The sequence below is a fragment of the Folsomia candida genome, unplaced genomic scaffold (genome assembly GCF_002217175.1).
Source record: "Folsomia candida strain VU population unplaced genomic scaffold, ASM221717v1 Fcan01_Sc006, whole genome shotgun sequence".
Taxonomy (NCBI): domain Eukaryota; kingdom Metazoa; phylum Arthropoda; class Collembola; order Entomobryomorpha; family Isotomidae; genus Folsomia; species Folsomia candida.
Genome location: NW_019091198.1, coordinates 7,366,485 through 7,394,474, shown reverse-complemented (window position 1 = coordinate 7,394,474; position 27,990 = coordinate 7,366,485). Strand labels below are relative to the sequence as shown.

The following is a 27,990-nucleotide window of genomic DNA, read 5'->3' as shown; positions in this document are numbered from 1 at the left end:
TCTCGGCCCCACATCTTCTGTGCGTCCTCGTCTCCCTCTCGTTTTCATGCGCCTCACTGATCCCATCGCTTTGTTCCACTGGAAAATATTGGAAATATTCACTCGGGAATCTTTGCAACATTTCTGAAAACCAAGGAGGAGGAGGAAGAGGAATTTGAGTTAAAGTGCAATGCATTTACTCTCTCTTGCTACTAATAATAATCTTTATAAAATTGTCGAACCAGTGTTTGTGCGAGTGTGAGTAGTTTGACATTTTCAATTTTCTCGAGCTAAGATAAAATGCATTTACGAAGATAACGATATTATTAAAATAAGTACCGTGTAATGTATTATTATATATGTTGAGTAGTGTGGTAGTGAAAAAAGTTTTTGAGTTTTTTTTTCGTTAAGAGAAATAACACAATCTAGTTGGCCTTAAATAAAATCCGAGAATATAAAAAAGCAATAAATAACCGAGCAATACTAATAATTAATTAGTTGGAGAAAATAGGAAACAAATATTCTGCTCAGAATTTGGATGACATTACGATTTGCGAGTTATTCTCGAGGTATGCACAACACAGTTTATTTATTACTCTATATATTTCACAATAATAAAGTTGCTACTAATTTGGTAAGAATATGTGACAGCAAGAAATTGCATTTATGTGAAAAATGGTAGGAGAATAATAATAGAAGCAGCAGCAGCAACAAACAAGCGTGATTGTTGAATTGGCATTCTTTCTTCCTATTTGCAATAATGTGAGTACATTTGGTGAGAAAAGGTAAAGAGATTGAGACGTTCCTTCGTGTGTGTTATTATTAGTTGAGTTTAGTGATATGATGATGGAGAGTTAAGAGTTGGTTGGTTCTTGGTTGTGAAAAAAGTAGAAAGTTGTGAAACTTGGACGGTCGGTGGTTGATGAGTGAAGCCAGATTTCAATTACTTGAATTGCAATATATTCACTACTACTTGTGCATTTACATTTACATGCACTTATGCACTCGGCGGCTGCAATACGTACGTATTTGCAACATTCTTGATAATAGCTCGTGTACGGTCGTATTTACTACACCAACTAATAATAATAATAATAATAATAATATGCTCCCTGTTTGGATGTAAATGTGACACTTGGTTCGTGCATGTACGTTGTTCAACCAACTCTTCTCTCTGGGGAATTCCTTGGTAGACAGACAAGGAAAATAATAATATTCCTCATCAAATCTCTATCCCACTTTCCATTCACAATGTACTGCATTCTGAAATTCCTCTCCTGCGGTGTGTTGCTGTTTAATATCTGCAATCATCTGCAACAGACGTTTGCTGAACAATTCGAGATAAATGTAGGCAGACAGGGTCGGATTATTTTACCTTGTACACCGTTCCTCCAGACAGCTTATTAGTTTCAGCCCAGATAAGGGATTAGGCCATGAATCCCTTTAAATTTTACAATAATTTCTACCAAAAATTCTTCTTCCAATACAGCACATCGTGTTTTTGGCTGCTGCTGCTGTGGGTGGTTTTGAAGCCTGGAGGATAGTATTTTAGGAGAGGAGAAGAAGAGTCATGGGAAGAAGAAGAAGACTGTATCCAACCAAAGGCGAATTCCATTCTTCACTTTTTGTTTGACTTGGTTGGTGTGGAAAATAAGTTCAAGCTCTAAACTCTCTTCTTCTTCTTCGTAGTTGAATAGCATTTCAGAAGAGACCCAAGTTACTAGTTGTAAGTTTTAGATTTGGATATTTTTTCCATCCTTGCGTGGAGAGAGAGAGTTGAACAGCCAGCCTTGCGTTCGTTTGGTGGTGTTTCCCTGCTGGCCAGAATGTGTGTAAGGGTTTCTTCTTCGTCTTCACATTTTTTGCCACCCAACCGAGAGAAGCAGCTCGCCTTGCTTCAATTCTTAGTCGTCGTCGTCGTCTTCCTAACAAGTTGTAATTTCCAAAGACTTTTAACCCATGAAATACGAACGGGATGATGATGTTCTTCTCTCTAAATATATTATGCAGCATGTAAGACGCAAGCTGAGCTGAGCTGCTCATCCTCTAAGCTGAAGCGTCAAAAATTATGTTTTAACAAGGAAATTGGACGAAGGATTGTAAATATATTGTTATCTTTTTTGGGTTGTATGACGTTGTTGAGTTTTGGCAGAAATCAATGACACTGGCCGAGCCAGCAAAGGTTGAATGGATTGCAATTTGTTTGCACTCATTCATCCTCCTCCTCCAGTCTGTCTGATAAGTGAGAGAGATGCGTATATTGGTGGGGTTAATGATAAGGTAGTTGGTGGTGGTGGTGGTGGTTATATATACTCGAGAATTTGCAGCTTATTATTATAAGTAACTCCAGCGACGATTGAAAATTTGGATGGTAAAATTACTGCTTTGAGAGAGTCTGGTTTATAAATGCGAAAGCTTGGAATTGTTGTACATACATATGTATGTAGATACATAGCGGTATGTATGATGGGCTAGAGAGCAAGTATAAGTATACGAGTTCAGCCGCCATTCATGTGCATAATTGTTCCAATGCGGATTCATTAGGGTCACTTTGCAGTTTTATCACGAATCCAGCTCACTGCGCATTTGTCAAGAAGACATTATATTCTCCAGTGATTAGTTTGAGCACGTGGAGAGAGATTTCCTTTCACTAGACATTATTTGATGCAGAGTTATTTAATCTCTGGAAATTGCTTGTCGTACATAGAACTATGTACATATCCATGATTTCAGCCTTTCAGCAGTACGTCATTGATTAGTTTGGCCCTATAAAAAGACATGCATAATGCCTAATGACATATGAGGGAGGGGGTTGAGGGTGAATTGTTAGTTTGAGTGGGGCTTCTGGAATTTGGAATTTCTATTATTACTTACTGCTCACAAGGGCTGGTGTAAACAGGCAATTACCATCGGGGGAGTTTGTCCATCTGTCCCTGACAAGGTTGACAGGAAGCAAGAAGTTGAATATGTTACAAAAATTAGACGAACGAGAAGGTAAACGTTGAGAGAAATATACTTTAAATCAGTTCAATTTAGGAATTTAAGGGTCCGTTTTCAACCTGCATCTTAGTTCTGTTTGTTGGTGTTAGTTAACCTTTTCTCAGCATTATTTGTAGGAGAATATAGGGTGGAAATGTAATGCAGGTAGTAATAGCATTTTAAGGTAAAGTACCAAGTTTGGTCAATTATTGTACCCAGAAATGAATAGAGAACGATGGATAGACAGATGGTGACAAGAGAGAAAGACCTTCTCAGTGAGCTTTTCATGTTAGTTTACATGTTCGTCATGAGTTCTTCTGTGTACATGCCTTGCAGGAAGGTCGACGACGATCTATATAATTTCATCATTTTACGAAAAAAAATCCACATTTTACTCTACAAGATTTATTGTCCACTGAATTATATTAGCCCGAAATACGCCTTAAACTGGTCTTACATACGTATTTCAAAACTTTGTTGTTGCACGACAACCTCTTTTCTTAAAATTATTTACTACTACTAAAAAATCTTGCTTCAAGTCTTGTCTCTAGAGTATCGTGTTTTAATCTTCATCGTCGTGGGTTCCTCTCGATAAATTTTCCGTCAGGAGCCGATTCATTACATGAAATATACTGATAAGATTCTAAATTAAATTATTATTAAGCCGTGCCCGAAATGCATTGTTTTCAAAAGAGTGAAGGAAATCGTCGTCGGCTCAACAAAGAGAGAGACGCAATGCACATAAAGTGGCGCACGTTCACACAATAAATTTGGTGAATTTCTCATAAAATATTACACAATTGTGTGTCCCTCGACTAGTTTGCTTGCGATATATTGGTAAATCAAAGAAGTATGTAGACCGGTTGGGCCAACTTCCTATTATATTCTCTCGTCTGTAATATACATTCCATCATTAATTCCAACGTCCTACACATCCACATACACCACCCAGCAGAGTCAGGGAGGTTGTCGAGGTAGAAGTGTATGGTGCCGTGCATAATGTGAATTTCTTGTGCATGAATGGGTGCTAGACCGGAAACAGAGGAATGCATAATGAGAATAAGAACATGTATGAATGATGACCCACTTATGCAAAAGTCCGTTTCCTAATCTGTCTGTCTGTGCTTCTGCTGCTGAGGGCGCGGAAGTAAATGTTTACTTGAAAGAACGTTTCAAACTCCAATTCAATGTTGATGATTAATTGAGGTCAGCTGAATCGAATGCAACTTGAAAAGAAAATGTCCAAACCATTGTTGCCCCAATGCAAAGTGCAACACCACAACAAAGACAGGATGGCTGGTGCGATTTGCATCATTTTAGGAGCATTCTTTCAAAATATTGTGTTGATGTTTGTACGTACGTAGACAAAATAATTCAAATTCGAGTAGATAATTGTTGGGAACGACAAATTAGGACGGACGGATAGTTGTACATGTTTGTTCGCATTATGTGTGTAAATTTGTGTTACAATCGCATGCAAATTCAAAAAATATGCATGTTTCAATAAAGTAAACTAAATTAGATTTTGTTGTTCTTAGAAAAAAGTCTCTAAAAGCCTCCACAGTTACAAACTCCTTGATGTTAGTTAAATAAAGAAATTAATATTATCATTATTGGTTGATATTAAATTAGGAGTTGAGACGGTGGACATAAGACAGGTCAGACCGATACTCACAGTATTACATATAAATTAGCATATGGGTAACTCATGCATGTACTTGGTTGAAATTTGAGATTGATTTTTAAATATTTATTACTTACTGTGACGTTAGTTGGCAAAGCCATGCATTAAAATTTTCTCATTAACTCCAGGACTACGACTTTTGGGCAAAGTTAGATCCAGCAGACATCAGTTTTGGATTGAATTGATGATAAGTCATTAATGAGATTCGTCAGACATATCGCGTAATGCATCATACATCGCCGTCATGTATGTCGACCCACCATGCATTGCAACCACCCGACAGCAGATGTGTGTGGCACCTCGCTTGCCTTACTTCTCTTCTTGGTCTCATTCTAGTAACAAAAATGAAATTGAGTTCAAAGGTCAAACTTGTAAATCTGAGTCTGCATTTAATACTTGGTGTCTGTGGTTTGTTAATTAATTATTAATAATTCGGTCTGGGGCCAAGTTTAAGGTTGCCGTCCTAAAGCATGCATGCAGCCATTTTATTAATTGTCGAAAGATTTCCATCATCAGTCAGTCTATTTTTGGCGAATATGACCTTTCAACTGTGCAACCTGTGAGTTGATCTGTCCATGATTACTTTTTGCATCAATTAGTCACTTCCCGTACTTCCGTCACTCATTATTTCCTACTCGTAATTTTCTTGCACTCGAGTCATACGTAGATATACCCCTCCACTGCTCGTAGGAAATGTGCACATCTTTTAAAGTAAAGGGTGGATGGATCATGAGATGACACAGTCGATGATGGATAGCATTGGCTTACTTCGCATTTGAAACTTGTGCAACTAACTAAGCAGATTTTCCAGACTGGGAGAGTGACGTCGTTTATTAACTTGGTTGAGATGACGAGGAATGTGTGTTGGCATAAATAGCCAGGTAATTACCATGGACTGTGTATTTATATATCGCACAACTAGCTACCACAGAAGAGAGCTATTCATTGCCAGATTTAATTTGTACCCACCAACCAACCATTAGTTTAATACTTTCCAGGAACGGGATCCCAGTGTTATTAATAAGTCAGAGCTGAATTGCAATTGCATTGAAAGAACAGCATAGTTTTCAGTCTAGATTTTCCAGCCAGTCGTTTTACAGATACATTACTCGTCTAACTATGTTTGAATGTAGAAACTGTATAGTCAATATGACGGCGTTTTAAACACTTGTTCAAAATTTGCAAACTTTGTACCTTATAAAAATTATTTAGGAAATGAAATTGAGGAAAGACGTGGAGTGCATGGGAGTGAGTGAATGGAGCACCATGTTTTAAAGACATGCTCAATTTCTAAGGATTTCTTGTTTTGTGATTAAAAGTATGTTGTGAGTTTTCGACTTACTCGACTTCTTATTTTATTGGAGTAAACCTGGTGGCTCTCACCCAACCAGTTATTTATTACAACTTATTACCACCAACTGACATGATGGGGATATACTTTAAATTATGTCAAAGCAGACAAACCTGCATTCTTCTTAATAACTTCTCGATTGCTAACATGAGGCATGTATACAAGTCCCAATAGAGGAGTAACACTTAAATATGACTGACTGACTGGAGCTGCAATCCATTCTGTTTTTGCTTGCGTAAGTAAATGGCAAGTTTGTCTTTGCCGACGTTGGTATTGCATTTATTGGCATACAGCTGAATGGCAATGACAATGTTGAAAATTGACATTGGACCAAGGCTAGAAATATTGTATGCAGACACACACACACAAACATACCTAAATCTAATTTACATAATATGTAATGTAAGTTGTACGAAGGCTGAACTAACCTATTCACACATAAGCACCACACCGGGTTAAATTTCAAGGAATGCGGTTGCTCATTGTGACTAGATGTACCTTGTAATTAGTGAGTGGGAAATAAGTCGAGCGATATTTTGACACTGATCAATGCATCATTGTCTTTTTTGCACTTGTCTTATCTTGTCTTCGTCACCATTCATGCAGTAACTTATTTTTAACCGAACCTATTTCTTTCTCCTTACTTGCAGAGCCTACAACCGAGTCAGCAGGAGTGGCCGTGAGGGAATTTTGTGGTGGTTCTAGTGGTGAGGAGTGGTTTTGTGGCAGTTCTCAAAATTGCTTCCCGTCGGAAGAAGACGAGCAGTAGTGGTTGTGGGAAGATGTCGTTGGCAGGCCCCACAGCGGCGCCCATCATGGGTGTGTCGCACCACCATCAGGCCGTCCTGGCCGCAGCTTACTTTCACCACGCCCCCAACAACTCGCAAGGAGTCCCCTCGAAATCCGGCTCCATTTCCTCTAACGGATCTTCCTCCTACTCCCCACCTGAACGTAACTCGCCCCCCGTCGACGTCCAGCCAGACCGACCTATCGGATACGGAGCCTTTGGAGTCGTTTGGTAAGCAAATTTTGTGAAACGATCTTCCCCCTAGAAGTAAATCCAAACACCGTTTCCTGTTTGTTGTTATCCATCCATACCCACACTTAAGCGGATGCATGTTGAGCGAACCCTCGAATTGAGGAGCTCTCTTTTTTATTGCTTTTCATCCGAGAGGATTTTGAAGTTCTCAAATGAGGAATAAGTGAAATATCCTCAACATGAAACCCACGCACCCACCAGCCCTTCTTCTGCCTGCTCTTACAAAACATTCTCCTCCGCACATTTTATTGTATGCCTTTCTCAAAGAAGAAGAAGAAGACGAGGAGGAAATTCCTTATAATTGTTAAACATTTGATTTGATAAAGAAACAAGGAGAATGCAGTAGTGGCGATTTGGTGAGCATTTGAGCAGTTGAGTCCTCCAACAAAAGGACTCCTCCATTCCATCCCTTCTTCAGAAAAAAAGGGACAGATGTGAGCCACATACATGGGTTTCTCCATCCACAGATTTTTCTCGTTCTGATTTCGAAGGGATGTGGCTGGTGCAGGAGGCAGATGCGCAACAGCTCGTTTCTTCAAGGGTCAGGTAGTTTGTTGAAAATGATCCAGTGTGCATTCGTTCGACAAAACATTTACTTAATCCTCCGTATTCATCTCGCTCGGGAGTCCAAGGTTGTTTCGGTCGGTGCTCCTTAAGCTCATGGTAAAGAGAGAAATTTAAAATTTTAGAATCTTCTCATCTTTTCATCTTAATATAAGATGCGGCCTGTGCCTTCTTGGCCAGATCTTTTAAGATCAGCTGCTGTTGCATCTTGTTCTCCTTCTACTTCTTCTGGAGGAGTGTAAGATGATTCATTTTATGTTTTATGAAAGCAAGATGCAGAAGCAGATGTTGAACCGACCGAGCGTCCTTTTCGACCCGTGTCCACTTTGGCTTTATTTCCTCCTTCATTCCTTCCTTCGTGTTACTTAATCACCTCCTTAAAGGGTTTGCTACGTCTAATTCTTGTCTCCTTTTAAGAAGGTAAAGCAGGTGGTCTACGAGCCAGTTGGGAGATGCCTTGGTAGTCGTGGTATGTTGAGACGTGTGGCTGTCTCGTGTCATTACTTATCTTTATAATGCAACTTTCCACAAATTAGCAGTGAAATGGTGATGACTTTCAAGTCGGAGAAAGAAATAAATGTAGCACATATCTCGCTAGACTTGCGTGTTTGCAGGGTAATTTTTGCTCGGTAGCTGATGATGAGGTGGTCATTCGGCGTCGTCTCTGGCTGGCGTTTTTCCCCGGTTGGTAGTAGAAAGGTCATTTGGTTTTGTGGCATCACACAACAGCAGCAGCAGCCACTGGTTAGACTTTAGAGTTTTTCCAATTAGTTTGCCTGTGCTTGCGGCGGACAGGGAGAACGTGGATGTGGACTTATGAGGATAACACCTGTCCAGGAGGAGGAGGATGAATTCAGACCAGACGCCGAGCAGATGAAACTTTTTCAAACTTGAATGCTGGTAGAGCATCTGGATTTTGACTGGCATTGGTCGATCAGTTGTTGTTCATTTATGATGATTATATATTAACTCTAGTCCAGTTCAACCAGCCAACAATTTGGGGTTGTTCTACCAGTTTGCTCTTTTATCTTCTACCCATTTCAGGAAAGTTGCTCCTTTGTTGTCTTTGCCTACCCAGCTAAGCTCTGCATAGTTGTTAGTTCTCTTCGGGACGAAGAAAAAAGATGCCACGAGAACCTATGAGTTTGTTGAGGAGGCCACGACTTAAAACTTAATTGCTACATCCTTTCACATTATACAAAATTGGACTCGATGAGGAAACAATACTGCGAGAAAAAAAAGTTACAACAAAAGCGGCGGTGATCGAGAAGGCTGTTTGACAAAATTGTTGTTGGTTTTTTGTGATTAAACGCATTATTCTATTCGTCAGCTTGACGTAGGTATTGATATTTCTCATGATTTCCTGGTCTATCCATGTATTCCAATTTCTCACTGTGAGGATATGCATAATTAATCTTTACGAAAAGTCTCAGTCACTGGTTTGTGCGATAAGTACAAGAAAACACACTGTTTCGCACCACCGTTCGCATCTGTCACGCATTATGCAGCTAGCTCAAGTTGATGCACAAAATTGTACAGTGTGTGAGTGAGTGAGCTCTACTCGCAACCACAAAAATATTGTATGGAGCTGTCCTACGCGTAGAATTTGCACACGACAGACAAACTCTAAATCGAGACGAGATTTTGCAATATGCACGACGTGATTGCCACAAAGGCTTGAAATGGTGAGTGGCGAGTAGTGAGTAGTAAGTGGCCCAAGTACATTGGGAATATAATAATGTGACGAAGTAAAACGCAGGGAGAGAGAAGGGGCCAAGGCTAAACTTAACAGTTTGACCGTGTACAATACAAACCACTCTCACTCACCAACAACAGACCAACTCAAAGTTTACCTCAACCCAAGATTAATCTCATTCTATCAGATTCATGATGAGGTCTCTTTTTTAATAGCGAAATAATCGCAGTTATAAATATATATCTTTAACCCTACACTGCTCCTAGTGCACACTACTGCCTGATGGTGGTGGTGGATTAGGTTTAGCCTAGCCCAGTTGTTCCATTTACACCTAAATCAAATACGGTAGCTTTTTTTATTTAATGCGATCTGAATAAGAATTACGGCTCCCATCCATCCACCTACTTTTCATAATAATGAGTGTCTGGCTGAAGTTCAAAATTTCAAAAGTTCCACATTGACAATTCACTCTAATTTCAACTGTTTGCGGTGGTGTTGCTTCGCATGCACAGTATAATTAAGTAAACCGGAGATAATAAATTCCAATAATGCATGAAACGAGAGATCATCAAATTTCGATATGCGTGTACTGTTTCCTCAATGTGCTCATCAAATGTTCCTGAATTAAGTCAGGAAACAACATTTCTGCCAATTAGTAAGCATGTCAGGGGCAAAAATTTCAATTTTAATTTTCATGAACACGTGTAGCTACTACTATTTGGTTTGACGTTTCTCTAGAAGATTTACATAGTTTTCTTAGAGCAATATACATACTTGCTCGCATTTGTATGTTCATTCATGTACATGGCAATAACTATGATGTTCATTCCTCATTTTTTTAGCTAATGAGTTGTACGTTACAGTGATCTCATAAATAAATTTCAGGATTGTCAGTCATGTTACTGCGGCTAATTAATACTTTTAAAGTTAAAGTTAACGCGTTTTATGGGTCCACTTCTCTCGCCGATTGGTGCAATGTTTTTATATGCATAATGTCATTTATTCACATTTATGTATGCATGCACTTTGTCACTACGTCTGCTTTTACGATTAGTCAGACAACAAAACTAGTTTGGTTTGAGGAAGAATTAAAATAGCTCGTTTCACGTGGTTTCAGTTTATTTAGTGCTTATGCAGATTGCTCAATAAGAACAAAGCTTTACAGGGATTAAGGTTCTGTTGACAATACTTTATTTCCAAATTTTCCTAGCTTAATAAATTTATAAATATGTTTACTGAGCAAACTCAAATATTAAATATATTATATTTGCATGCACCAACTATGTAATTGCATGAATGCACCAGATAATACCTAACGAAATCAAGGAAAGCATAAAAGTTGTGGCTTTGTGCTGGCTGCTTGGGACCTGTTATTATTATTAATCAATGCAATGCAACTTGGAACTTTTGTACTTATTCGACAATGAATTTCATCCAAACACAGATCTGCAGAGAGAGAGAGTGGAAATGAGCGATGAGACTTGGCTTAAGGTTACATCTCCTCCTTGCATGAAGCCTTAGCTGTCAAACCTTCACTGTTTTACTCATTCTGTCTTTTTTCTTATTTGAATTGCCATCTCGTTCCCAAACAAAAGTAAGTATTGCAAGGAGTAAATCTCTCAATTTAAAAATGTCTGGCAAGTTTTTGAACATGCAGAATTCTAGCGAATGCCCTGACATGAAAGGGAAGTTGGTATAAGTATACGTTTCGTGTGTGTCAAGAAGAGTTTGAGAATTGTCGCAGCGTGGGAACCTATTTACTCCCGATGATTTCTCAACGCTGTTACATGCATGCTCATAAACTGGTAGTAGAAGAGCGAGTAATGCCATAATTTTCGGACTACTCACCACTAAACTGGTGAACTGGTGACGAATTATTCTTCTGAATTTTGAGAAGCATATCATCGCATGCAGAAATTTGTTGAATGACTGCGATGGCCTAACCGTGACAGGATTACCAAGGCGAACCATGGGCAAGCAAGGTGTGGAGTTTATGTGTGTGTGACTAATATGCACTTGTGAATTGTGACTGACCTCGTGCTAAGTTATTGAGCAAGCAAGAGCAAGTCGTCGTTGTTGACCTTTCCAAATATACCAAATACGTCGCTGAGTGAGTACTGCTGCACTGCTTTACTTCTGCCTATTTTACTTTTCTCTCCCTTTGTCGACTCGAGAACCTCCACACTTGAGTTACTTATTTATGAAGGTGGCAATTGGATTGGATTGGATGTCCTGTTCAGTCAGAGAGGATCCTGACTGAGGATCCACGTACACCATCTAATCTCTTGTGTGAGACATAATTCTGCGAATAAAAAACGTGCAGACAAAAGTCCCTTAAAAATTCAGAGCATAATGGTGAATGCTATTTTCACATGGCTGGCTTATGTGACTGACTGCAGGAACGTTGCATATAAGAAAAAATTGTTAAAGGTCACTCCATTGTTACGTATTTATTGATTGATTGTGCAGCAGCAGTAGCAGGAGCTTGATTTGATCAACTGTTACGTACTTGTCTGTGAGGATGACGTTATTCACAGTTCTGCTGCCTTGAGTTAGGTGGTGGACTAGTAAAAAAAAGAACTGTGCAGAATGCAATGTAGACGACAGCAAATTATTATTATTGCACGAAATGAAAAGGAATTACCTAGAATCCACCAAATACTCATAGCTTGTGATATTATTGGATTGGAACAGCTTCCTCACAACGTTAGGTTTTAGTTTGGGGAAAAAGTTTTACTGTTAAAATTTGCATTTAGACTTACTCTACATATTTTCTTGAATTTCAAATCTGTTTGCCCTAGTTTAATTGTGGGATGCGAATGAGTACCTGGGACATCGATGAGAAGCCAGAGAAAGTCTATACGGAGTCTGTTGGGATTATAAAGTATGAAATATGACATTTGTGTGTGCATATTCACGAGCTTGTTAAAGCACACATATGCAAATATACGGGTATATGCATACGTGCTCCTACAACAGTTAGCACACATATGTAATAACCAGGAGAAAAAGACATTCCAGAGGAACAGATCATTGTTATGCCGAGCGAAATGTTGGCAATAAACTGAGATCCTTTCCTTACATGATCACATTATTATTATTATCACTTGTTCCCATTTTGCACTTTATATTTCTGCAAGATTCTTATTTGAGCCAGAAGAGGAGCAGACCAGCCATTCTTCTTTTCTTTGAAATCTGCTTGGATAACAGGATAACGATCTAAATAATTTGCATAGAGGAAGCAAAAGAAGTTTTGAGACGAACACCAGAGGGTACATACGATTCTTTGAGAAAGAAATGATTATTTGTGCCACCACCACCACCACGCTATTCGTTATGGCATATTTATTATGCCATCCTCATAATTAGCATGTGTCCCACATGACTGGCTGTGTAACATATGCACTCCACTTACATCTCCTCTAGATTCGAAATGGAAAGTTATTGCACTCTGGCGATGATAATGCCTATTTACTCCCAGATACGACTCCTCTCTTCTCTCCAACTCCAAAAACTGCATCTGCCTTCATCTCGTCGTCATCATTGAAAACTGATAAAGGATGAGTCTCACAGAAATGAATCTGCCTAATATTACGTATGCGAGGATGAATGCATGCATGTACGTACCACGTACTCGGCTGGTAAATGAGAACGCTAAAATTCATAGATTTTTGGTGGTGTGAAAGTCATTGAAAGTTCTTTAATCATTATAAATACATTTTGTACACCTTGGGTATTTGGCGCCGTCCTCAATGCAATATGCATTAATAACACCACACCTCCCATAACTATATAAATTTAATTTGCTGTTACCTTCACTGCAAAAACGACAACAATCCTGAGGCGCTATTTGAGGAAAGATGATGATGATGATGGTGTTTTATAACAATGATACAATGCAATCCACCAATCTAATTACGTGCATTGCTTGTACCAAACGAGCGAGGAGGAGGAATTGCATTTTTAGTATTTTTAGTCGAAGGTGGGGGTGGAGTTCTACATATGATGATGCCTTTGGTTTCAATAATTTGAAGTATGATGTCGAAACATTTTCTGCTCAATCAATAAATCAATTTAGACCTGCGGAATACTACGCAGAGAGACGTTTATACATATATTTTTGCGTCACGGTATAAATAATGACACAATGTGGGATCTGAATGATTGGGGTTTACCGTTGTCGAAAGTTGTGTTGGTATTGCGGTGTTTGTGATTATATGTAATCTCGTTTGATCTGCATTAATAATAATAATGTGACTCAAATAACGAGGCAAGTGCTACACTGTGGATCAACTTAACCCGTGATTTGTTGTCGTTGAACTTGTACCAAAATACTTGGCATTTGTCAGCATGTCTTTTGCTGGTGCATATTACATACATATCACATTAAGTTCTCTCTTACTGCCAGGCAATTGCAGCTAAATCTGCAAAGACTCAAAGTTCAACCATGAATCCGAGCACGCATGTAAACTATCTACTACCAAAACAACTCTGCTCCTGTTCGATGGCTCCTAATTAAAACGACTGACTTGCCGATGAAGGTTCATTTTCCGCAATTCCGTTTAACTATTTATGGAAGACAAGGAGTCTATTTCTGGGAAGTGCTATGTACGGAGGTGTTACATACTTGTGTAAAGATAGGTTAGTTCATGCTACGTAATATCAAAATCTTGCACTCGTTAGAATAAAATAGAAATCTTATCTTCTTCTGCTGCCAATACTCCTCAATTTTTATAAAGTATTTAAATCCGTACAACCTTCAACTTGGTTCCTAAATACGTAATTGAATGAACGGCAAGGATTGATTCGTGTTTAAATTAATAGTCCGCGTAGTAGCTGGTTGGATAAGTAGTTGAGTGTCATACTTGCATTTAAAATTTTACAGTTTAACTTAAACAAGGTCTTTTTGTTAAAGAGATAGATGCACTTAACCCGAATGCACCAAAGCGCATATATACATATAATATTTGACTTGTTGCAGTTAAGGAAGGAGAGCATCACTTTCCGGATGGCTGGTCCTGTTTGAATCTTGACCTCAATCAGGACCTAAAATGTGATACGTTACTATCATGAAAAGCGCCACCTTTTCCTTTATTTCGCAAATGTAGTGTATACAAACAAACAAAACTGTCTATTGTGCTATTTATCTCTTAAAAAACCCGACACGATTCATTCATTGTGTGTTTAGTGTACTCTTTTTGTGCGATCTGTGATCAAGTTGTGTGATCTGTATGCACGCTGAACAAGTGCTAAGTCTTTAAAGGGCGTGTAACCCGGATTATTTTAATTACCTCGTTTCTACTACGATGCCCTGTTTCTCCTCGTGTGAGGGTTTTATTTCTTGGTAGTCTGTCTCACCGCGTTAAGTTCTTTAGCGTGTAAATACACTTCTACACGATTGTCGTATTAATACTCCCAGACGGTCAAACGCAACAAAACCGATTTCACACATATACTTTGTTTGCGTGGTATTTATTTGGTCCTGTCGCACTAGTCGGATCGGATATTGACTTGACGCGAAAATCCAACAGCGAGACGGAGAGAGCCAACATTTATTAATTTATACGTATATCCATACATACATTTCCATTCATTTATTTAAGTTTCTGCATAGGTAGGTAACGCATTTGACTAACTACAAGGACCAACTAATGAGTAGAACTCAATCGCGAAATTCGTTGTTTGTCAAGCGACGCACGCAGTTGCTTTCCCACATCCGCAAATGCCACTCAATCCGTCGCACTTATGTATATTTCAGTCATCCGTCCCAAAAAAGCCGTCTACCTCGCCATCGCACCATCGCAATTGGGTGCTATAATGGCAAGCTCGCAAATTATTATTATTTTTTCCAGCGGAACAACCAAGTCGCCGTGTCCCCCACGCAGATTTTGACAGTTAAATGATCAAGGGTTCATTGAGTCACACGTTTTTGACAGTTTGCACATGGTGAAAAAATACGCATTGCATTTTTTACTGGCCAATTTGCTCAGAGTAAATACTTATCTTAATGAATATGAATTGAGGAAAGCAAGGCGGAAATGACGGGCAGGAGAAGGGTTTGTATTTGCGAGATATTTTTGTTGACATGAATAAAAAACGAAATAGGCCAATTTCTACAAAGCGGAGCCAAGTTAAGTTTAGTTGAACCTCTCAGTTCAAGAGACCTTTTAAGGTAAAAAGCACATTCCATTCGGATTCGACTACTCCAACTCGAGTGAACTCATCGTCCTCATCCGTATAGATCCATCCATTGCGTACTTACTTTCTTTTCCCGAGCATTTGTTCGCCTTGTGTGCGAACTAATCAGTATAAATCTCGGTTAAAAATAACCATTACACAAAACCCATGCAATGCATCCTTCGACTGATCCTCATCTCATTCAGTAGCGGGCAAGAGGAGAAGAAGAAGAAGAGCGGATTTAAGATCTGTCGACTGTAAACACTGCTCATCCCTTCCTCCTCGAGGAAACATAGAGGATAAGGACATGAGAAGCCATGCGATGAGTGATACCCATTTACGAATCCACTCTTCAGAGGAGACAAAGTGAGAACAACGGGCGGGGGTCATGTTTTCGTGGGGGTCATGTTTTCGCACTCTTTTTTCTACATTTAAGGCCAATATTCTGCAACAATAATGTCTTTGATTGAGGGTAGCAATCAGTATTTCGTGCTTCACGGAAAGCTGGGCAGCAGCGAACGACTATGGCAGATGTAGGTACACGTAGTCAAAATTGCAACCCATCCTTCCGGCCGTTGTCAGAAAACAAGTAATACTGGAAGGTTTCATATTGGATTTGGCGGCTACTTTTTTCTGAGTTCCTGTCACTTAGGTAAGTCCTTAGTACTTACTCAGCAGGCTTATTAGATGGACGAGTATTTAGAGGATGCGTGCAAGAGGGAAGGAGGATGATGATGGAAAAGTAGCAAAGTAAATGTATGCGCTATTATCGTGAGGAGCATCACTGCAAAAGCAGTCCGTGTGTAGCCAGTATTGTTTGATACTGCCTGACTGCTAGGAGCTAGGTGTAGGTGAGGTGATGGATCTCTGGTGATGATGTTGGTGTGGTTTGACTGTGATTAGAAATTGGAAAGTTCAATGCGCCACTTCCCCTACGAACAAATAACACTTGCATCCTTCCCAACTTCCTTCCGGGCCCCATTACGAGGGAATGAGGAGCAGTTTCTTATTTTACGTTGATTACTTGTGAGAAAATCTCACACCTCCAACTCCCAACTTACACAATCCTCCTCATCTCAACCATAAGAAGAACAAGTTTTGCACTGTCCTCCTCCTCCTCCACCTACTCCTGGATTACGTGTTCAAGTATTTTCATTACTGCAAAATTTCCTCGTCGTTGCCCACCATTCGGTCTTGTTACCTTAGTTAGGACGACAATATGCTATGATAATGGGGACCCAAAAAATGAGATTCAGGTTCACCTACTACTGTGCATATTTCAGAATTTACACAAACAACGTTGGTAGAAAATGAACATTGTGTTCTGTGGCTGAGACGCTCTTCTGTGAAGGAAAAATTAAGAGAGAGATTTTGTTTGTGGCTGTAACGGAGCAAAAGAATAAGCAAAAAACAGCACATTCGCATTAAGTGGTGTTTTTTTAGGCATTGAATTCAACAGTCATATAGCTCCTGGTTTGTTTCATTGCGAAAGATTTTTTTTTCATTTTGTTTTTCTAAGCATTTTACATTCTTTGGTTGAAAGTGAAATCTGGTTCTGCTGATGTGATGATGCAGAGTTTATTGCCATATCGCACTCGACATCAAGAAATTCCCTGTCTGGCAAGAAAACGGAATTGAACTGAGTGAACACGATTTTCTTGTCAATGTGAGTCTCGATTTGATTTTTCAAGTTGATATTGATTGGACACAGTAATTGGTATTGATGTCACCACAGCAAGCAGTACATTATTCTAGTAAAATTACACTTATTTAAGTGTAAAACGTATTGCAAAATGATGAATAAATCGAGAAAAAAACCTTTTATGTAGGTCCATCAAGTAAATGTTGACGTATTACTAACTAAACTAAACTAAACGACTATACATTTATTGGTAGTTTATGGAATTTTGGTTAGTCGATTATTTCTCGAGAGTTCAATATTAGAAGCATTATTACTTTCATGCGTTTGTTGGGAGTATTACGTTTATCGACAACAATAAATGCACATAGTTTAAGTTTAGGCCTGCTTTTGGTTCACTCTCAGTCAGTGAGTGACGAATGAATAATGGATTAGTGAAATTTGTTAGCCCTCGATTGCTGTCGTTCGAATTACAATAGTCTACGATTCGATTTCAAAATATATGTGACAAATTAGGTCACTTAGTTAGTTGACAACTGGCCAAGTTGAAACTACATCATGAATGAATGCCTCTAAGACTTGGTTGTGTATAAGTAAGTTTTACTCTTTGGTTGACTGGTCGTTTCTTGATTCTCTTAAACGTCTTGTGTGCTTTGTGAGCCGAACGTTTCTTATCCTTTTCTCATAACGTGGTAGGATGATTTTGATGGCTCATTGGTCAAATAAAAAAAGACTTTGGTGATTCCGGCACTAGCAAATAATCACATTATTCTTTTTTTCTTCCTCCACCCAGATAATTGGTTCATGCAATCACGAAATTATTTCATTTATGGTATGGCACCGATATCTAAGAGAAGACTTTCTTTATTAGAAACTCACTACCCATTATCGACTCACTATACAGTAAATACTTTGTGTACTCAACAGTGCATTTTCAACACGGACGAACAAACTCTTTCTTGATGAGATGAGCATTTCGTTTGTTTAACGAGATTGAGATTCGAGATTATATTTACTTCGGATCTGAATTTCAAATATGATACGCTGATTAAATTTTAAACCCCATTTCATGTTTGAATATTTAATCTCAGCAGCAGCAAATTTAATTTAAACCTTTTTCATTAGAATGCATGCACTATGGATTTGTTGCATGGGCAAATAAAATTGGTCAAGTACATCCTGATGGGATGCATGCATCTTAATATTTCCATTGGATTGGTTTGTGTGGACTTCATTTGCTTTCAATTATCACCAGCCAGCCTTGTTGTCAACAGTGAGCAAGCCCATCTCGATAGCAGGAATAACGCATCACTGAGACTCGACAACAGCATTCTCAATTAATTAGCATTATCTTTTTATTCGTCCGTCCATATGACAATAGGTGAAAGCTTGTTGGCACTGATAGTCCCACCCAAGAGACATATGCTGCAAGTAGTGTACGTACATGTAGCAAGTATGTATGTATTAAAATGCATACATAAAATAATTTTTGCAGTGACAGACAGGCAGACAGGATTTTATAAAAATTATGCTAATGGTTAGAGTCGATACATGATGAAGTGGTGGATGATGATATAGAAGAACTGTATAGGAAGCAGGTTTCCGTGTCGTCGTGCTCGGCGTATTTTGTGATGAAACTGCAAACGTTCTGTTTTTTCCTGGTTCTTTGTACGACCAAGTATGTGTAGTGATTGGGGGATTAATTGCTTCGTGACAAATAGTTGTAGCACCCAGCCAGGTCAATTATACTGCCATTGAGTGGGAGAGTAATGGAATTTGGAGTCTATTGCGAATTGGAACTCTGAAAGTGGAGCGATAACTAGTACCAAGTATTTATTACTAAGTACTTACTAGCACTAGGAGGACAGGCGGCAAGAAAATCCGGGACCAGACCAAGCTCTAACTCAGCGACAAATGTCGATCACACTAATAATTCATGAGGAAAAATTGGGTCAATCCGGTGCTCGGGTAACATGCATGACCCCGTTGTTGGCAGCTTTCTTTCCGTAACCTAGGCCAACTTGAACGAACTTTGCTGTCATCATTCAATAAGGAACGCGTATGTATATTCTGAGATGGAAATAATATAATGTTCAAATGAAGCACAAGTTGATTTTTTTTCGTGCAGCAAATAAATATGTACATACATACATGATAGAAAGCTGAATGGCTGACCAGAACATGAATAAGCTGGGTCGGTTACTTGCTTTTAATTGAGCCCCGTTTTTGAGCAAATTAAAGAGAGGATTTACTGCTAGGAATTAATGGGGCATACGATTCAGTAGTGGTGCGTTTGGTGTGGTAGATACACGAAGCCAACCAGAGCAACGGAGAAATAGTTAAAAGAACGTTTTTTTAATTCCTCCCTGGTTTTTAATGCAGTTATTCTAGCGTATAAATTGTTTGAATTGGTATGCATAAACCAGCACACTTTTGCACTTTTGCTGGCTCATACTGCAAACAACAAAAGTACCATGGACGATAAGTAATACCCTTTTAATGTGACAGCCTAACCTTAGACAACGTAAATGCTGTGTGGTTTTTTTAATTGTGTAGCGAAGCGAAATAACTTTTATTGGTTCTCTTTGTGGGGTCTCACCCTGTTTGGAATTATTATTATAATTTTGTCTCTCTTGCAGTAGGACAAGTGTATGTATATTGTAGGAAAACCACATATTCCTATCAGGATGACAAAACATTTCTTGTTTATTTAAAAGGCCTTCATCTTTCAGGCAATTTAACTCATGAACTTGAATTTTATCGGGTTGGTTAATTAACACCCCAAAAATAGTTTGTCGCCGTCTCCAACCAAACAATGGGGCATGCATTGCACGGGTGGGTTTTAATGTGCTGCATACCCAAGTAAATACATGAGCTCGAAGAAGGGAGTATGTATACAACGAGGGTGGCCAAAGGTTATGTAGATGTGGCTCAAGTTATCCTCTGTAATGCGGTGATATCGAGATTTTCGAGATTTAGAGAAGCGATGACTTAGATTCCTCTGCCAATTGGGTCATTTCATGTATCCACACCAAACAAAACCACTTTTACCACTGAATGAGCCTGTTCCCATCTGCCTATTACATATTACATATTTTCGGGTGAGTTATTGCAACAGTAACAGTTACTGTAACATCAAGCACGCCACACGGCTACACTATTTCTTGTTCAACTTTCAATTCATCGAGGAGCTAAAGATTTGTGGTGGTTAGATGTGTAGATAAAATTGATGATGTCATTGTGGAGTATTATTTTTCGACATGTAAGATAACCCCGTAATTAGCATATGATGCGACTATTACATCAAATACGAGAGTGATTAATGGTTTATTGTGTTTGACGATGAATAAACAATGCCAATCTTTGGGAATTCTATACCATGCATGCACACTCTTCGAAGAAGGAATGTTTTTCGGCAGGAGGAGGACAGAGCTGTGTCGGTATCTATATTAGGTGTGTGTGATCGGCATATGAGGCGTGGGGGCGAAAAGTTGCAAATAAGTGCGAAAAGTCATGTAAATATGATACTTTCGACATTTAAACTACATCCAAAGGGAAATGGTGACCTTGTTGTACGATGACGATATATGTTCAGCGATTGCCGATCAATATTTGCCTTCAAAGTGGGACAATGCTGTCAATTTAGCTTTTGTAGCAATTACTAAAGAAATGGTCGCATATATGAAATATTTGAAGAAAAAGAAACCCGTCATCATTTCCAAGACCAAACCAAACCTACGTGACGTATGTACCTACATGGAACTGGCGGACTGGAGAATTGATGAATGTACGTATGTATCCTTGCATGTCTGTGTATTATTGATTATTGGGCGACTAGAATTGTTATTTCATTTTATTATATCCAATTCATTGGATTAATTTGTGGAGGAATTTCTAAGAAAAACCTCGTCGACTCCTCTCCACAATGATTTGGCGTAGGAGGTGGTTCATCACTAAAACAGACTCTTCTACAGGAGATAATTCGCAAGTGGGATAAGCTGAGCACTCTACTCTCCTGTGTCGTTGTTGATATCATCATTGCATGCGTTGCACCAAATTGGCAACGGGATGTCGAAATTCGCAACATGAAACGTTCTTGCTTGTTGCAACGCAAGGCTGTGTGTATTGCTTGCTTGGTAATAAGGAGGCTAAAATTGCACAAAGGGAAGCCAACTGTTCAGTTGTCAGCGTGGTGGTTGTGATGTGATGTTGGTTCGCGTTGATGTTGAGTAAATAGGCCAACCCATTGACTTGACATACTTTCCTCTCTATTGCATGCTTTGCATTGTCTTCCACACCACACAAAATATATATCCCACTCTTTGGCCCAATGATAAATGAAGAGCGTCGATCTATCTCTGAGCGAGTTGTGTTGTTGCGTTTCCTTTATTATTATTAGGAAAAGAGTGCGTAATACTACTGTTTTGTTAATTGATTGCAACTTGTGCAAAATGAGACGCATAATCAAGTTTTGGATCAGGAATTAGTTGGTTGGTTATATATAGATGAGGGTCTGGCGTGTGAGACGAATGTACATATCGTACGTACATATGCATACATGTGTCCACAGCTAGCTGCTAATAAGTAACGACTGCTCGTATTTATTTATTATTTATTTAACTGTTACAATCGGACACCCAAAACAACTTGATGCACGCAGTGTTATTGAATTGCTATTTTCTCATAATTGGAATAACATGTGCATGTGCGGATAATAATGATGAGAAATTCTGCAAAGATAAACTGACGATGTTCCTTCCGTTGAAAATAAGAGCGGAAGCATTGCACAGGCAAATTTATTGCTATTTATTTATGATGCTACTTGGCACTGGTGGCTTTGTACTTGCTCGTATCACGTTTGTCAGAATAAAAGAATTTCAAAACTCGCTTGACCACCAAGAACGTAGCCCGACGACTACCTGCTGTCATGTCCTCTCATATGCACTACTTACTTGCTTCCTAAAGTCTTTGGGTGCAAATAAGTGCTTATTAGTACAAGGAATGTACGAAAAACGAATTTATTACCCTAATACGTACACATACAGAGACACCAAAGTAAAGGCATGGTGGGCGCAATATGCATGTATTATGCTAGCAATGATTTACAGACTGGCTCAAGTAATAATGAATTTCACAACTTTTGCATCAAAATTTATTTACGTCATATACTTTACCGGCGTTATCATCAGTGTCACATTTAACTACGTAATGAATTCTGCTATTCGTTTGTGAGAAAGAGAGAGAAGAATGGATTAAGATGTGAAGTACCCATTTGTGTCATTTTACTTATGATGTGATTTTTTTCTTAATTCCAGGGCTGTCACGGACCCCCGCGACGGGAAACGTGTAGCACTCAAGAAACTTCCGAATGTGTTCCAATCGTTGGTGTCTGCAAGGAGAGTTTGTCGCGAATTGCGAATGTTGTGCTTCTTCAAACATGACAACGTCCTTTCAGCCCTTGACATTTTACAACCGCCTCACATTGACTTTTTTCATGAAATGTGAGCGAGCATCATTATTTTGTGTCATTATTGGAAACATGAACCCGTGAAAACAGAAACTAATAATGATGTTGTTTTTGTGTTCTTGCAGTTATGTGATAACCGAGCTGATGCAGAGCGATTTGCATAAGATCATTGTCTCTCCTCAACACTTGTCTACCGATCACATTAAAGTCTTTCTTTACCAGATTCTTCGAGGTGGGTCTTAAAAAGTTGACTAGTTATAATTACCAGACTTCACAAAGCTAACTTGCCCTTAATTTTGTAATAGGTCTCAAATACCTACATTCTGCGAGAATTATCCACAGGTTTGACAATTGATCTTGATAAGTACAAAATAAATCACATCCAGTCATTTCAACTATTTTTTTACTTATTTTACAGAGATATAAAACCTGGGAATTTGTTGGTGAATAGTAATTGTGTGCTAAAAATTTGTGACTTTGGCCTAGCACGAGTTGAAGAACCAAATCCCTCGAAAGCAATGACACAAGAAGTGGTAACTCAGTACTATCGAGGTACGACATTTTGGATCTCGTTATAAAAATTTAAAATTTCAATCAAGCTGATGTGAAAACTTATCAGCGCAAATAATTATGACAGAAACAGTCAAAGACTGACCAATGACTACTAATATCATATTTTTTTTACAGCCCCGGAGATTCTCATGGGTGCTAAACATTACACAAATGGGGTGGACATTTGGAGCGTGGGCTGCATTTTTGCTGAACTTTTGGGACGACGAATTCTGTTTCAAGTAAGAATTAATGTCACAAGTACTATGGTCATGAAAAGTTGCACTATCAAACTTTTCAAAATGAAACTTACCTATTTTCTTTTTCTGTTTCTCAGGCTCAGACTCCCATACAACAGGTATTTTGAGGAGGCCAACCCGATCTCGTGTTTATAACTATGTGGAACATTATTGTACAATAAATTCACGTAAAATGTTATCATGTTTTAGTTGGACCTGATATCCGACCTATTGGGAACTCCTAAACCTGAAGATATTCGATCAGCCTGTTCTGGAGCGAAATCTCATATGCTGAAAAAGCCCCACAAACAACCTGCTCTTCCTGCCCTGTACACTCTGTCCCCACAGGCAACTCCAGAAGCCGTTCATCTTTTGTGTCAAATGCTCGTATTTGATCCCGTAAGTGTAAAATACAGCTGAAAAAGCACACTTGCTTTTACAGACTTGAGAATATGGATAACAATTAATAATTATTATCATCAGGCTAAACGAGTAACGGTGGATGAAGCTATGAACCACCCGTACATTGACGAGGGACGATTAAGATTCCACTCTTGTATGTGCCGATGTTGCCGAACTTCATCAACTGGACTGAGAATTTACGCACCTGACCTCGAACCCTCGGCTGACCACCCTTTTGATGACAGATGGGAGAAGAAAATTGTATCAATGCATCAAATTAAAGATGAATTGTACCGATTGGTGTCGGACCATGCGCAAAACAACCGAACTCCTTTGTGCATTAATCCTCACTCTGCAGCATTCAAGAGTTTTACCAGGTAATTTAGTCTGGACAGTTCTGAAGTGCATAAATGCTCTATGTAGTCATGTATATTTGACTATATATACCAAGCATGAGGCAGTTAAGTATCCATATTTTAAAATTGATTAATTGCTTTGTAGCTCAACGGTTGCCCACCCCTCCGAGTTGCCACCTTCGCCCCACCAATGGGAGTGACATCTACTCATGAAGTCGAAATCCAAGCTGCAACAACCATAACTCACATGTTGGTGTGTTGGATATCGTCTTCTAAATTTGAGACTTACCCATACACATTCGTGTGTAAATCAATTTTTACCTAATCACTAACAAAAATATATGAGGTGCACTATTAAATGTGCACAAAGAAGACGAAGAAAAAGATGACTCACTCACAACTAGAAAAAGGAACAGACAACAAACTCAGGATGGCGAACGTTGTGTATTTCAAAATCAGGGGATCCAGTAGAATATTTGTATTTTTCATTCAAATCAACAACACTAATAACAGTAACAACTACAACAACCTCAACTACTACTGAACTAATGGATATGTATTAATACTGACATTACTGAAATTGATGTGAAGTCAAACCTCAGAGGCAGGAAGAGAGAGACGAAGAAGTGATGGATTGGATTCGCCAAACTATTCAATAGATAGACTGTAAATATCTACAATCTTAAAGTAGGAATGTACGCAAATAAGTAATGCCTACATCAATGTCAACAATGATCCACCGAACTCCGAATCGCAGCTAAAATAACCAACAACTAGGCTGATTAGTTTTTACGATACCTAGATTTATTATTACAACAACTCACTACGTCCGTAAAATCTTTCTTCAAATATCGCATTGTTACTGTCTCGCTTTCACTGCACTTAATCAGAGAAAAGAAAATTTACAATATGTTTAGGTTACTTACTACATAATACTAAGAAGTAATGACTCGATTTTTTTGTTCAATAGACAACTAAGAGAAACAGACGAGAGTTCGAGGTAGTTCCTTAATTTTTTATATTAAATTCTTACTCTTTCTCTATGGATAAGTTTTGTGGTATGAGATGTGTGGTCGATCGGTTATTGTTGAGTTGGTAATTTTTGATCAACAAACAAGAGTAAAGAGTAGAACGACTTGCACAACCATATATGCGAAAGGAATTTTGTCGATATTAGATTTAGACATTTTTGTACCGTAGTAGTCGTAATATTTTTTTAGATTTACAAGTATTACTGGGAGAAAGGAGAGAAAGTTGTGTGTATATATCTCAATTGATGATTACTAACGTTTCTACTATATACCAGTACCTATGATAGCCACTCTTGAACTACTTGTACTCGTGTGTAATTAGACAAATTATCAGACATTATCTCATCGCCGTGGAGTTGTGAATGGGTTGGCGTGGCGTGGCGTGTGGTGCAGTAGTAGTCACAGGGTTGAGTTACAATCAGTCAGAGACACAACTTTGTGTAACCACCACCACACCCACGACCCCCAAAAAACAACCCTTCCATCGTCCCCACCTCTTCTTGTTGAGGAAACTGTGTCCAACATTTAACGTTTTTGTAGTTTTACGCTGTTAATATATATATTGATGATCATGTTGAAAACCAACGTATTCTCTTTGTATTACGTTATAACAAAATTACTGCTTTATCTATGCACAGCGTCATGAAATGAATTACTTGCTAGAAGCAGCTACAAATAATAGTATCTTTGTAAATGAGGCATCAATATTTGTGTTGCTGCAGTAAATTATCTCGCTCGTCCACTATTCTCTACATTGTATAACTCGCAACAGGGGGATATTTGTGCTAGGTAATTAGGGGGCAAGCTATATTCTATCTCATATTTTTTTATTTTTAGTCTTGACTTTACACTGTTGTATACAGTGTACTCCTTCTTCTCTAATGACTGGTTCTGTGCGGATGAGGTTCTTATCGGGTAAAATATACAGTTTAATTACACTCTATTGGTCCAGTTCTCCACGTACTTGTTCCTTGTTTAGTGACTATAGTATATTAAAGTGATACTATATACATACGCATAAGAGTAAAAATTTTGTTGGTTGGATAACACAGCGTTATGTGTGTTGTAAAAAGACTCGAGTTTATGGGAAGGATATTAGTCGTCGTCATTCAATAAGAATTTGCCTTGGCTGTTGTAATAGATGTATAATGAATGAGGAGGAAAGCACTTGGTGAAAGTGTTATTCTGAGCGAGTGGATAAGAAGAGAAAGCCCAATCGAGTTAGATTTGTATAATATGCTGCCAGAATCTCGTCATATAATTTGTAATTTTTTGTCTTTTTTTGCGACGAGTCAACTGTCCAGCCAAGAATATTGACCTCGTACACACATATTTGTGTCATTTGAGATTTGGTAGGTATGATGAGAGCAAGTTTTAAAAGTGATATTGATGCAAGTAATTAGAGACAAAATTACTCAGTAGATAAGAAGTCAATTGTACGCGCCTATACTAACTAACTAAATAATGATGGTGATGATAATTATCTTATTATTAGATAGATATGGGTGGTTGGTGAATTAGACTTGCCTTCCTTGGAATTATCGGTACAGTGATTAGTTGTTGTCGTGACTAATATTATGAAATTGTACACGTTTCTTGATTACTTGTTGTTGACTTTTTGTATTGACGACGGCTTTAGAGAGAGAGAAAGAGGAGCTATTAGTAGGAGTAGTTATATTGTATTACCTGTCATTCATAAAATTACAACATGATTATTAATAGTATGTTAACAGATCTCAGTCTTCAACACCTACCAACCAATACTAATAATTAATCATCACTGACTTTTTCCCCCTAAACTGAATTATATTGTTTATATTACATATTATATACTGTTAAAATTATGTATGAAAACTATGACTTTCTTGTTGACGGTCAATACCCAATAGAAATTAGTTATGAATTTGCTTTAGTTAGATTACCAAACCAATAGATTTTAGTTAATACTTGATGTAACTTCGCTGACCATACACCATAATCATTACATTATCATCACGCTAGAGAATCAAGAATGAATATTTTGACCCTTATTAAACTGTTTACATTTCTATTAAACATCACTGAATGAATAACCCCTGCTGCTGTCCGTGCTAAAATATGTATGTAGAAGTAGAAATCATCACAATTATTTTTTCTTGCAATTGTTGCCTTGCATCGTTCAACTTGTTTCATAGAGTTGTTTGGAATTTTGGATGAATTATTAGCTTTTCATCATCATCATGTGAATCTATTTTTTCATACAAAATATTACCATCAAACCCATACTAGCTTAAAATGCAATGTTGTGTGTTGAGAGAGGAGTAGTGGAAATATTTGGTTATTTGTACATGTGCAGCTACATGTTGTCCATTTAATAGTGCAATGCTGGGGTCTACACGTCTAGTGATATTAATTAGTTTTCTACAGTCTCTCCTTTCTCCACACACTGAGCACACTAGAAAATCTCATTTTATTGTGGAAATTTACCAAATCTGATCACGTACAGTGATTTAACATGGATTTTTTTGTTTGCAAACCAGAACTTGATGCATTTTTGGTAAACCTTAAGATAAGTGGCTTCAACATTACGCTAAACTATACATGTAAATTGTAATTGTACTTCTTCTCCTTCCATGTCGTCTCCTCCCCGTCAGCTATCATCATGATGTATTATTACTTAATATTAAGATAGTTTGTAGAATAGAAACGGCCTTTTTTACCTAATGTAGTTTACAGTTAGAGATATCACGTGGAGATAAACGATGTACCATGAATTAATAAATTGTTGCAAAGTACGAAACCTCCTTACGTGCTGTATTCTTCTTAACATGAGACTTTTTTACACCTAAATTCTTGCAT

At 38.3% G+C, this 27,990-nt stretch overlaps 1 protein-coding gene across 1 annotated transcript; it reads left to right on the top strand.

Moving 5' to 3' along the window:
- Positions 1–4: 4 nt before the first annotated feature.
- Positions 5–27,931, top strand: LOC110850640 (serine/threonine-protein kinase NLK2-like). Its single transcript, XM_035852697.1, is given in 12 exon segments — positions 5–548; positions 6,644–7,011; positions 22,424–22,609; positions 22,701–22,807; positions 22,881–22,917; positions 22,994–23,127; positions 23,263–23,366; positions 23,462–23,482; positions 23,574–23,762; positions 23,847–24,142; positions 24,267–24,295; positions 24,298–27,931. Coding segments are annotated over 11 exon segments (1,488 nt in total). The 5' UTR covers positions 5–548; positions 6,644–6,775; the 3' UTR covers positions 24,447–27,931.
- Positions 27,932–27,990: the final 59 nt, after the last annotated feature.